Below are 13,441 nucleotides of genomic sequence, written 5' to 3' on the forward strand. Positions count from 1 at the left end.
CAAGTTCGACATGATTTACTTACCTAATATACAGTCATTGTTTACTCGGTTGTTTTGCTGTTACACCGTGTCCAAGCCACGATTGATGCAAAAACGATGACGAATGATTACCGATGGTTTTTGGGGGCGTTGACTGCTCAAATTCACTGATTTCCAAAACATCCACTGCCGGTCTTCACAATGGTTACATTGTACCTAACACTTGTCCTGTATGTGTTTAAAATATTCGCGACGACCGAAAAGGGGTGTCCCTACCTTTCTCTCCTCCAACCATAGGGTCGCTATCTTCCATGACGTGTATTGCCACGCCTCCTCTTACTAAGGCAACAAACGCACAACTGATGGAAAACAGTAGCTAGGTTAGCCAGCTGGTGGGATTAAACTCTGACGGAGCCCTTAGTAACGCAGAAAGGGGAAACGGAGAGTCTGCCAGGGCTTTTCTAACACCGAACGACCCACGGAGCAAGAACCCTCTTATTCAATTAAGCTACTATAAAACTACACCAATAATAAGGTAAGTGAAATGCCTTTAAAAATATTTTCCAGCCAATGTTAGCTAACTAACAGTTGTTTACTGTGAGTTTGAAAGGATATCGAAATTGTATTAGCTAGCTAACGTTACAACCAGCTAGTTTTTACTTTTACAAGTTAAGGTAAAATGTCATAACTATGCAGGTCAGTCTAAGCAATTTTTATCCAGTTTAATTAATGTATGGTGAAGTATTAAGGGCAAACGGCTGGCTACCTACCGTCGTTAGCTAGATAACTTACTGTTTTTGTCCACGAAGTGAAAATGGCTAGTTGGCGTCACGTATATCTAGCTTTTTCTTCGGGGGGGTCAGAACAGTTTCACCACGGAAAACAACCGTTAGGGAACATTGGAGTTACTGTAACCATCACAGAACTGGCCAGCTAACTAACGTTAACTAGCTACCTAAAACGGCAACCATTTGAGTTCCATCATCGTGGTCGATGATGGTTGACGAGAGTGTGATGTGCAGATCATCTCGAGGCAACCTCAACCTCGAATATTTTATATGGTTAACGTAGCTAGCAACCAACGTCTGTCGAAATGGGCATCCATTTTATTTAACGTACGTTAGATGTATGTAATTAGTCATTGGTGTACCGAAAGTATTTGTTCATCTTAAACTGCCAAAACAGGAAGAGTCTGGCAGGAACAAAGACATGACAAAGTGCTAACGTTAGCTAACTAGTAAGATATAATAATGGTGATTTGCGAATAACCACATTTCGCTAGCTAACGTTGGATATATTGTTGAATCATATATTATTCATCAGTAGGTAGTTAGCTACTGCAATATAATCATGTCATGTATAGTTAGGAAACAACGCCGTAGCTTTATTGCTATATCTAGTACAGTACGTTAGCTACCTAGCTAGATGTCGGAATGGCAATCTTCCCTAGCTAACGTTAGCTAGCATGACTCAGTGGATTTACAGAGCAGTCGAGGCCTCCACTGGCTGCAGTGTCTGAATCGTTGGCCTGAGCTTTCGTTCCAGCTTGCTCGCCAGTCTGTTTGTATGGATTTATTATATGTTGAGATGCATTATAGTGTTATTGTCTATATAACGTTGTCAGTTGGCTAACGTTATTTCGATATAAAGTAAACTTTGTCCTTGGACCCTAATGTAGGGGGGTGGTGGTCGTGGCAGTAGGCAGGCAGCACATTTTCCTTCATGTTGATTTTCATATAATATATATTATTTATAGCTAAACATCATAGGACTGTTGGCTTATCAGTTAGCTAGCAACACACATTTCCTATCAATGCAAGACATATGCATGTGGGTTTGCAGCTTGTAGGTATGTAGCTAACGAACTCCACGATTTACAATGGAGTTGAGCGACATTCTATCAAACTACTGATTTTTAGCACACAAAGAATACCACCCAATTATGCCGTGTTCATGACGTTGATGAGCTTCAGGTCTGGAGATGGATGACCGTTCAAAACAATTTTTCGCCAGTTGTTTTGAACGTGGCATTATACAGTATAATGTTGTAATTGGGTGCTATTCTTTTTATGTTAAGCCGGATCTCCAGTCCGCCCACACTAGTCGCCGCGCAACTCCATAGTATTGTGGAGTTGAGTTTAATCGGCTGGTATGTAGCTAAAGATTGACTGAGAAATATATTACAAAATTTAAACGCCCTACATTCGTTCCTGTATAAATAAACAACCAATGCACAGTCTTGCTGTGCCAGCCGGCTTTTTGTGATGTAACCAAACCTTAGTGGTGCTTCCAGGGTTGCCTAAAAATAGTCACCCGAGCTGTTGGCTAGCGAGGTTGTTTGAGATCAGCGTGTCAACCCTGCTTGTAACAGGCGAAAGCGAATACCCCTGTCCATGTGAGTCAGTGTGGTGGGAATTTGCCACCAGAGTTCGAGGGCTCTAGATGGATAAAACCTGTTTTGGCATTGCCATTGAGGGCTTCCACACGATTTTAAAGTAGCCAACTGGGTGGGCCTTCCTATGGGCGAAGAGGGATTACATGATTCAACCTGGGTCATCAGGAGTGATCAGTCAAGGAATTATACTTGTGAGTAAACATTCCATAACTATAGGTGGCAGTCAATCGCCAACCTTGGCTTTATACCAGTTCAAACACTCTAGCTGGCAGTATGCACCCTTTCAGTTTGTTTGCCAACTAAGAAGTAGTAGAAAGAAAATTGACTACTTCAAACTGGAGATGGCCTCAATGTCGATGCCTGCATGCTCAGACTCCACAATGGGACGTGTATTCACACCCCTTGACTTTTTCCACATTTTGTGATTACAGCCTGCATTTAAAATGGATGTCAAATACTACCCCATAATGTCAAAGTGGATTTTTTTTTTTTATAGATATGTTTAAAAATGTTCAAATGACAATATTCAACCCCTTTTATGGCCAGCCTAAATAAGTTGTTTGCTTAAGTCACAAGTTGCATGGACTCACTCTGTGCAACAACTGTTTCATATGATTTATAAATGACTACCTCATCTCTGTACCCCACACATACAATTATCTGTAAGGTCCCTCAGTTGACCAGTGAATTTCACAGATTCAACCACAACGACCAAGCGAGGTTTTCCAATGGCTTGCAAAATGTGGAGATTATTTTAGTCCTGAATAGAAAGCGAGTAACACTCATAGTATTTTCAAGCATGGTGGAGGCTGCATCATGTTATGGCTATGCTTGTCATCAGCATGGACAATAACATTTCAGCAGGACGATAACCTAAAACACAAGGCAAATATAGACAGGAGTTGCTTACCAAGACAACATTGAACGTTCCTGAGTGGCCTAGTTGGTGTTGACTTAAATCTGCTTGAAAATATATGGCAACACTTAAAAATGGCAGTCTAGCAGGGCATAAAATGAACACCTGCCAAATGAGAGTAGATTTAGGTATTGGAGGCTACGAATGCAGATTTTACCAGCCACATTGGCGGGCGGTCAATTTGCAGGGCTCTAATGCGAGCATTACATGTGCGAATAAAAAGTTGAGTACGTGCGAGTTGCGATTTCTATTAGAAAAATGCGCAGTGGCTGTTTTCAAAGTACAGTTCGTCAAGTTTGGACACACACCTACTCATTCAAGGGTTTTAGAACGCGTTGAATAAGTAGGTGTCAACTTTTGGCTGGTACTGTGTTTTGAAGTGGTTACAGAGATGACAAGCAGGCACTTTAGAGTTTGATCAGTCTGGTGAGGTACAACACAAACTAAAGCTTAGCCCAAGTAATCACAATGACTAATTCATTGAGGAACGTATGTGTTTAATCAGGCTGTGTTTGTGAGAGCTGGACTGAAAAGACAGACATTTATGAGATGTTGAAAGATCTGTCACAGCAAAAGGTGATATCCCTCATTTAAATGTTCAGAGAACTTGTGTAACAGCATTGTAAGAGAGCGAGCGCAAATATTTGCTTAAACCAAAGTATTCTAAAGAGCTACCATTAACATATTTAAAAACCTGTCATGGAATTTGTTAATGCATAGTTTCAATGGGCCTCACCCTGCAACACTCTTTTAATTGGTATAGGTAATACTTTATTTTTGTAATATATTTTCATTGAAGAGTTGTGTAGAAGAGTAACACCACTGTTACACTAACTGGTTGAATCAACTTTGTTTCTACGTCATTCTACAACAAAAAACCTGCCCAAATGACCTGAAAACTAGGCCTATTTTATTTTTTTACAGCAAGGGAGGAGTTGCCATATCTATACAATAAGCAATTTTTTTCATACCGTTATCGAGGTAATGAAGAAGGAATATCATATTAACTTGTGAAGACATTAGAAGCAAAATTTGGGGTTCCTCAAAATAATTATTGCAAGCTATGGCAAAGAATTTGCCCTTATTAAACTTGCCAGATCATTTTCCATCAATGAATGTCGATTTATTAACTCGCTTGATTGTTGTGATTAATCAATAAGGCACAAGGAGGTATGGTATATTGCCAATATACCTCGGTTAAGGACTGTTAAGCGCAACGCAGAGTGCCTGTATACAGCCATTTAGCTGTGTTATATTGGCCATATACCACAAACCCCCGAGGTGCCTTATTGCTATTATGAACTGGTTACCAATGTAATTAGAACAGTAATAAGTACCGTTTTGATATACTTGTGGTATATGGTCTGATATACCACTGTTTTCAGCCAATCTGCATTCGGGGCTCAAACCAGGTTTATATTTGTAAATAAATCCCCTTTGAGCATGTGCATAACTATAGATAAATCTGTCAGGAGTTTGACATATGAAAGTTGGACAGAGAATCTCAATCTCTGAGCAAGAAACACTTGGATGAACATAAACTAATGTTAGGCTATTTTCTGGCAATTGTTCTTATGCGCTAGATGTTAAGACTGAACTCTTATAAATGGCCCATTTGCCAGATTTACTTGTCATTTCAATAGGCGTAGGACACAGACTAAAATCTGGGTTTATGATTCTAATTAAATGCCATAGTTTGCTTAGATAAAGTCAGGTTGCCTATAGGACCACATCTCATTTCAGTCTACAGTAGCCTAGACAAGATGTAGACTAGATGTAAACTGAACGATTTAGCAGCTTACTTAGTTAAAATGAACAGACTAACTCAATATGCTGTCAACAGCCAATGTTCCTATGTTTTATTTTTTTCTGTAGCCTAATCTGACTACTGTTACATCAATCTAATGCGTTCATAAGAACATCAGGCTACAATAAACTGAAGTTATAGACTATTTATTACATTGGTTTGCCGGCTCCAGGTAGGCTATACAGGTGGCACAAATTGATTTGACTCCATTGATATTGTAATTTCAACGGTGTATACGTTAATAGGCTACTTGATGGCCAACAGAGGCAAATGTATAATTATCCACATTTAGTCTACATTTAGGACTCCCTCCCCCACAAAAAAAAAAGAACCACGCGAGGGAGTTCCACAACTTCCATTTTAGATTTCCACTCTGGCAACCTCCAAGAATTGAGCATGCATGAATCACTGCGCTTGACAGCAGTCAACATTAGAATGCATTTTAAACCTCCTCTGAGTGGATTTGTCATGTGCCCAAAATCATTTTCCAGTGCTTTGTCTCCATTATTTCTTGATGTGCATCAGTTGTAGAGTTTTAATGCTTTCTGGAAAAGGGGTTGGAAATGGGTGTCTCCATAATGACAATCTAAATAGCCTACCTACAACTGGTAAATAGATGTCACGACATGCGCGCGTGCTGCTCGCTCTCCTCTCGCTCACGTGATTCAGTCAATAACTGTAGTGGTTTTTCAACCACACACACCCATCAGGCCCTCCCCACCACTCACTCAGCATCTACCTGACCAGTCTGGAGCAAGTCAGTGAAATATATATTTTAAGAGAAATAGCCCATAAACCTACAACCCATGACCAATAGATTTAACCCACTGTTCCCCAGGCGCCGAAGACGTGGATGTCGGTTTAAGGCAGCCCCCCGCACCTCACCTGTCATTGGCTGGATAATCTTGACTAAGGCAAAATGCGCACTAACAGGGATCTAAACAAACTTGTGCACAACATCTGAGAGAAATTGGTTTTTTTGTGTGCATTCGTAACATTTCTGGGATCTTTTATTTCAGCTCATGAAACATGGGGCCAACACTTTACATGCTGCTTTTTTTTATATTTTTGTTCGGTGTATTTTCCAAGCTATAGCACACGCCTTACATGCATGCATACATACAGCAGGTTTTTAACGGTTTGGATTTGGTGTAAAATTCCGTCACAGTCCTAATAATTATCAGTTGGAGGGCCGTTGAAATAGATTTTTCCCAGTCGTATGTGGTAAACATAGATATTGTGTGTCCCATTATTGCGTCTGAACGCACCAGCAGCACCGTTGAAAACATATCAATTTTGAAGTAGTCAATTTACTTCTACAAGTGTGTTGTTTTAATCCGGTATGAAGCCAATGATGGCGATTTACTGCCTCCTACACTTATTGAATGTTTGCGCACAAGTATAATTAATTGTCTGATTCCTCCTGATGACCCTGGATGGAATCATGTGATCCTTCCTTCACCCATAGGAGGTCCCACCCAGTTGACTACATTTAAAACGGTAGAAGCCCTCCATACCAAATGGGTTTTATCCATCTAGATTCCTATTTAACTCTATGGTGGTAAATTCCCACGTCCCACTTGGTTAGGAACGCAGCATGGGACGGTGAACAACACTGTAGTCAGCAGTAACACGTGATGGGGCGATAGCAGTGCATTTCCGGGGAAACCGTCCAACGCATTTCGCAAAAAAAGCATGGCGTATACTGTTGGCTTTTGTTTTTTTGCATGGGGCCCATTTGGTTCTGAGTGATACAACTGCCCCAGCCATAGTAATTTAATTCATTATTTCTGTGGCCCGCCCCCCACTCTTGCTTGAAAGTTAATCTTCCCATGAAAATATTAGTGGGCTATAGCTTGGCTAATGCTAACTGACTGTTAATTTTGTGTCCAGTTGAAAATCGTTAGCTGATTGGTTGGGCCGAGTCTCATACGTCACTTTATTTTGTCTCTGGCTGTGATAGTGAGTGATTCAACCAGAGGGACAAGTTGTTTCTTGCCTATGATTGAAGACTGCACATCCCACCCGCTGTTTAAAGAGTCCTGTCTTGTCTGTTGACCTTGTGTTGACGATAACAATGCAGGCAGCTGCATATTGACTGCGATGAGCCCACCGGCGACGTTATCTCGATGTTTAACTCTTAACTAGGCTTAGACCGCACTGATTCACTCAGTGCAGAAAGAGTGACTTGAAACAGATGGTGATTAAACGTATGAAGATGTAAAAAACTGAACTGCGGACAGTGAGGCTATCAAAAGGTGGAGATAAAATCTCTGATTTAGAGAACTTTCAATGTGGCTCAAAATAAACCCACTGAGACCCTGATGTACAGGGCGAGCGAGATCATTCAGGTTCAACTGTTGAAGTGGCAGTGCTTTTAGAATGGCGGTAAGCAGTTCAAGGCCAGAGAGATTAAAATGCTGGAATATAATATTGCTTCTTCGTTAAGGGTTCATTATCTTCTATCGGTAATCTGTGTACTGAATGTTGTCTGATGCGTGACTGGACAAATACTGTATACAGCTTTGTCTCACTAACAATTGGTTATGTTTAGACATTTTGTCAAATGATAGGCTAATAACTGTACTAGAATCATTAGAAGGGGCTCAGCCAGCCATATGCCCCCCCCCCCCCCAAATAAGAGAACCATCGTATCTCTGTTTTTGACGGATGAAATTCTGCCTGACTTTTTGTAGGCCACACGTCTCACTCTCTAATGAGCGTGTCTGTTTGATTCTGTCCAGGGCAATTTACCCAGCAGAGATGGCACAGGAGACCAATCAGAGCCAAGCACCCATGCTTTGTGCTACCGGCTGTGGTTTCTTTGGAAACCCCAGGACCAGTGGCATGTGCTCTGTCTGCTATAAGGACCACCTGACCAGACAGAACAATGGAGGAGTGAGCCCCCTGAGTGCAATGGGTAAGATCTGCCATTCCTCCATAAACTGTTCATCGTTTTTGGTCATTTTTATCTGTTTGAGAAGTAGATGCCTTAAGACTCAGGTTTGTGGTCATGACCTTTTTCTCCTAGTAAATCCAATAGTTTCTCATTTAGGTGGCAGTGTCTCCAGTAGCCCCACAATGGAGGCCTCTGCCATCCAGAGAATTGAGGCCACATTGAATAATGCTGCCGCTGCTGCCGCTGAAGCTGATGCCGAAGCTGCCAGGTGATTGTCTGTTGCTACTTAGAAATCACCATGGAAACAATTCTTTAAGACCAATCCACACCAAATGACTGTCGCTTATCTTGCACCACGTTTGTTATATCATTACATCTGAGTGAGACGGCTAGAATGAAGTGGACGATTTGGAGTAAAACTTTGTAGCTTCTCTTTCTCTCGCTGTAGTGGGGCAGGAGCAGCTCTTCCTGTTACCCAACAGATGACCGAGATGAGCATTTCCTGTGTGGAGGAAGAAGTATCGCCTAAAGCAGAGCTTGCAGAACCTGGTGGGTGTCTGACTCATATGGGTGTTCAGAGCCTCATGGGGGGGGGGGGGGGGGGGGGGGTCACGTGTGAGTGGTTACAGGCCTGTGATGGGAGGTGGTTGTGAATATTCTTTGGGCCAGTTTTGAGGTCTTATTTTGCTTTCCCCTATTTTTCCAGTGGTCACTCAGCCCATCGCCTCCGCTTCCCCTCCCAGTGCGGCTGGAAGTAACGAATCCAAATTACCCGAACCCCCCAAACCGAAGAAGAACAGGTGTTTCATGTGCCGCAAGAAGGTTGGCCTTACAGGTGATGACAAACATTCCATTACTGCTTATTCAGTCAGTTACACCTGAAGAAGGCTGTGGCTTATCATATAATTCTATGAGTTGATATGAGCCAGGTCTATTAGTGTGACTCACTGTACCTTTTTTAATCTGCCAGGTTTTGACTGCCGCTGTGGGAACCTGTTCTGTGGACTCCACCGTTACTCAGACAAACACAACTGCCCGTATGACTACAAAGCAGAGGCCGCCGCCAAGATCCGCAAGGAGAACCCTGTGGTGGTGGCCGACAAGATCCAGAGAATATAAGACCTTTTCTCACTTTGACCTTGAACATTGAGTGAATGGATTCAAAAAAAGGACTCGTGCTGACCTGCGTTCTAAAGGACTAGTTTTTTAAATTACAGTATGGAGGGGGTCCAGTTTCCTGCAATGCATGAACGATCACATTTTTTCTTTTGTATTCTGTCGGTGTCTGTGCTTATGATTAAAGAAAATGAGAAAGATCAAAAATGTTAAAAAATATATATATACTACAGACTAGAAATGTTGCTTTTCCGGTTACGCCTGGACCTGGCTTAATTCTCACTGTTTATGGGGGAGTCTGATTGTTGTCAAGTAGGCGATCTGATGTGTTAACTACTTTTGTGACTGGCTATCTCTGTGTATTGTTGAGATTTCTGAGGATGGGGGGGGACACTTGCCTATGAGACTGTTACAGCCCTGACTGGATCACTCCCGCAGTGGCTGGTCACAGCTGGCATATGTTGGAAATAGCTGTTTTTGCTCAACTTATCTCATAATGTGTCATGGTGTCCTCGTGGAGTCTGTTTTATATGTACTACCAGACATGTTTGTTTCTGTGCTGCATGGGGCCTCGGTTCAGGGGAGGTCCTCAAGCACATTTCCCTATTGTGAGATAAGATGTGAAGTAGTGACGCAAAAAAAAAGCTTGATTTATTAGTCAACTAAAGAACATCTTGGAGGAGCTTATGAATCTGAATTGATGAAGTTATCATCCAGTAGGCATGGGGAAAGCAGCCAGACCCCTGACACTTGGACGATGGCTGGATGGATGTGTTCTATTCCAACCTTATTGGCTCTCATCAGAGGTGCATCTGAATCAAACCGAATATCATTGTGTCATACAAGCCTGCTCCACTGGTTCATTCTTCAGGCAATGTGTGCTGCACTAAAAAAACATTGCTTAGGTTTACTTGTATCCGTTAAAGATTATTTCCTAAAGAAGTATTTAGGTTTGATGCTGTGATGCTCATTTGAAGGGGAAACTTGGCGCTGCCTCTGACTGGGTGGATGGGAAATTGGAGGAAGACTTCCTGCAATGTGATCAAGGTCGGGTCATTTGACCTCACTCATCCAGCCACTCAGGTCATGTGACAGTGTTGATGCCCTTTCTGTGTTCTTTTTTTCCTCCCTTCTCGTGTCCATGTTTTTATGAGGATATGGGGTGTTTTGCATGGGTTGTTGTATCAATGACAAAAAGCCTAAATGAACCAGATTGCTGAGGTTGGAAGGGTTAGGTCCACTAATCTTTTGATCAATGTTTCACTTCTGTGTTTTGTTAATTTTTTATTTTTAATGTATGTGTGCTGATATGTTTGATTATATTGTGGAGTGCGTGTCACATGCTATCTATTAAACACAAGTGTAGTCCAGTAGACTTGGATGGATGGTGGATGAGTATTGTGTATGTGTGCAAGTAAGTGCTTGTGTTCCTCAGTAGTCAGAACTGGTCCAGTGGACTCACTCTTGATTTAGATTCTTTTCGTTTTTCTGTTTTATTTGGTCCTGCTGTTCACGCTGTAGGGCTGTGAGATTTCACTTTAATATCTATGTTTTAACCTTTTTAACCCTTTTTAGTTATGCAAGTTTGTACAAACCATTATATTTATGTACTGCGCATATAATCTTGTTACACAACATTACTGCAAAATTGTATCATGTAAATAAAATGATGTACAGAGATATAGAATCATGTAACCCGTGGCCATTTTATTTAATGTTGATGCCATCAGCTATTGTAATCTGTTTTCACGTTGAAGCTTTTAACATGTCGCAACAGTGAAAGTGATGCATTTACCCATGTCTCTAAGAATTCAATGTCTTTGCAAGTATCAGTACATAATTGCATTGGCTTGCTGCACTGCCCATGGTATTTTACTATGCAGAGGGGCAAAACTCGATTGAGTGTCATTTTCTCCCTCCTGCTATGGCAACTGTGGAGGTGCTGCTTTTTAAGTCTGTATTTGTATTTATTAAGGATCCCCAATTGCTGCCGCTTCTTGTCAATACCTCTCACAAAGATAAGTAGTGATACTGTCAACCTCCTACTTTGAGCCAGAGATATTGACATGCATGTTATTGATGTTAGCGCTCTGTGTATATCAGAGATGTTCACTAGTCTTTGAGGTAGAGTCCAACTCAAGTCCCTTTTGGTAATGGCTTTCTGCCTGCTGTGGGTTAGGTCTTGTAAATGATTTGAAGAGACTCCCTTGTTCATTAGACCATACTTGTATGAAAGAAAGCACATCAGGCGCTATTTAAATCAAAATACATTTCCTTTTAAAATGTGGACAGTTTACATGAATAAAAGTAATTGTTCTGGATACGAAAAAAAGCAAACAACATTTTAAAGTGCATGGTATTTTGTGAAAGACATTGTCTGTATTTCACTTCATTCTGTCACACAAACAGAAAATCTGTAGGTGAAGGAAGATAATTGATAAGTATGAATCTAAACCAAAATTACTGACAACTGTTCAATAACTGCATTACTAAAGTGTCCTATATATCAAACGTTCACCAGTATTTGGGGAGTTTCTCCCATTCTTCTCTGCAGATCCTCTCAAGCTCTGTCAGGTTGGATAGGGTGCGTCGCTGCACAGCTATTTTCAGGTCTCCAAAGATGTTCGATCGGGTTCAAGTCCGGGCTCTGGCTGGGCCACTCAGGGACATTCAGAGACTTGTCCTAAAGCCACTCCTTTGTTATCTTGGTTGTGTGCTTAGAGTCGTTGTCCTGTTGGAAGGTGAACCTTCACCCCAGTCTGAGGTCCTGAATGCTCTGGAGCAGGTTTTCATCAAGGATCTCTCTGTACTTTGCTCTGTTCATCTTTGCCTCGATCCTGACTAGTCTCCTAGTCCCTGCTGCTGAAAAACATCCCCACAGCATGATGCTGCCACCACCATTCTTCACCGTAGGGATGGTGTCAGGTTTCCACCAGACGTGACGCTTGGCATTCAGGCCAAAGAGTTCAATCTTGGTTTCATCAGACAAGACAATATTGTTTTTCATGGTCTGAGAGTCTTTAGGTGCCTTTTGGAAAACTCCAAGTGGGCTGGAATGTGCCTTTTACTGAGGAGTGGCTTCCGTCTGGCCACGCTATCATAAAGGCCTGAGTGGTGGAGTGCTGCAGAGATGATTCTCCCATCTCCACAGAGGAACTCTAGGGCTCTTGGTCACCTTCCTGATCAAGGCCCTTCTACCCCGATTGCTCAGTTTGGCTGGACAGCCAGCTCTAGGAAGAGTCTTGGTGGTTCCAAACTTCTTCCATTTAAGAATGATGGAGGCCAGTGTGTTCTTGGGGACCTTCAGTACTGCATACATTTTTTGGAACCCATCCCTAGATCTGTGCCTCGACACAATCATGTCTCGGAGCTCTACAGACAATTCCTTGGACATCATGGCTTGGTTTTTCCTCTGACATGCACTGTCAACTTTGGGACCTTATATAGACAGGTGTGTGCCTTTCCAAATCATGTCTAATTGAATTCACCACAGGTGGACTCCAATCAAGTCGTAGAAACATCTCAAGGATGGAAAATGGAAACAGAATGCATCTGAGCTCAATTTCGAGTCTCATAGGAAAGGGTCTGAATACTTATGTAAATAAGGTATTTCTGTTTTTTTATATTTTATAAATTTGCAAAAGAAAATGCATTATGGGGGTGTTGTATGTAGATTGCTGAAGATTTTATTTTCTTTATCCATTGTTGAATAAGGCTGTAACTTAACAAAATGTGGAACAAATCAAGGGGTCTGAGTACTTTCTGAAGGCAGTGTATGTTAATGTGACCTATTTTCACACTTTTCTGGTTGCTTGATTGTTTTTAATTGCTTTACTGAGAGGCTTATCGGAGGTAGACATGACAGTGATATTTGTATTTGATCTGATAGTCCAGGGTGAACTGTTCACAGTGGGCTTCCTGCTAGGGAAAACCGTCTCAGTGGTAACAGTGTAACTCAGGTTCATAGGCGCATGATTACTGCTGACAATAACTGTCAGCTTGACAGAGTCATTCAGAGGAACATACATTAAGTTACTTATATTTTGACTGACAACACCACTGTGTGTCTCTGCTAATGGGTAAATATAGAGACTGGCAACCTGATTTGCAGCTGCGTGGCCTTCTCTCACATGAAATACTCACCCTCAGCTTCCACCAGTACAGTATGTTTAGATGCACACTGTTGGGCAGGCAGGCATAATCAGCCTAAAACAAGCTGCACGTGTTCAGCTACAGAACAACCCAGGGGTCACAGACACAGCAGGCACCATGTGGATTACTATAAAAGCCCCCCAAACACCGTGCGGGAGAGAGAAATCTCTGGGCAAT

At 41.8% G+C, this 13,441-nt stretch overlaps 1 protein-coding gene across 2 annotated transcripts; it reads left to right on the forward strand.

The window, feature by feature from the left end:
* Nucleotides 1-351: 351 nt before the first annotated feature.
* LOC106563319 (AN1-type zinc finger protein 5) lies at nt 352-10,799 on the forward strand. 2 transcript variants are annotated; one of them, XM_014128826.3, is made up of 6 exons: nt 352-514; nt 7,842-8,017; nt 8,153-8,264; nt 8,445-8,545; nt 8,703-8,831; nt 8,967-10,799. In XM_014128826.3, exons 2-6 carry the CDS (start codon nt 7,861-7,863, stop codon nt 9,113-9,115), a joined length of 648 nt encoding a protein of 215 aa, XP_013984301.1. In that variant the 5' UTR covers nt 352-514; nt 7,842-7,860; the 3' UTR covers nt 9,116-10,799. The 2 variants fall into 2 exon arrangements, with proteins under 2 accessions (XP_013984301.1, XP_013984300.1); XM_014128825.3 differs by having other exon boundaries at nt 8,141-8,264; nt 8,967-10,586.
* Nucleotides 10,800-13,441: the final 2,642 nt, after the last annotated feature.

The sequence above is a fragment of the Salmo salar genome, chromosome 11 (genome assembly GCF_965601325.2).
Source record: "Salmo salar chromosome 11, fSalSal1, whole genome shotgun sequence".
NCBI classification, from domain to species: domain Eukaryota; kingdom Metazoa; phylum Chordata; class Actinopteri; order Salmoniformes; family Salmonidae; genus Salmo; species Salmo salar.

What these genes read in the sequence shown, in the direction of transcription:
- LOC106563319 (XM_014128825.3), top strand. Translation starts at nt 7,861, where the DNA reads ATGGCACAGGAGACCAATCAGAGCCAAGCACCCATGCTTTGTGCTACC. An exon ending in GAGCCCCCTGAGTGCAATGG is followed by an intron (nt 8,018 to 8,140) that starts GTAAGATCTGCC and finishes TAAATCCAATAG; the next exon opens with TTTCTCATTTAGGTGGCAGT. An exon ending in CAAGAAGGTTGGCCTTACAG is followed by an intron (nt 8,832 to 8,966) that starts GTGATGACAAAC and finishes TTAATCTGCCAG; the next exon opens with GTTTTGACTGCCGCTGTGGG.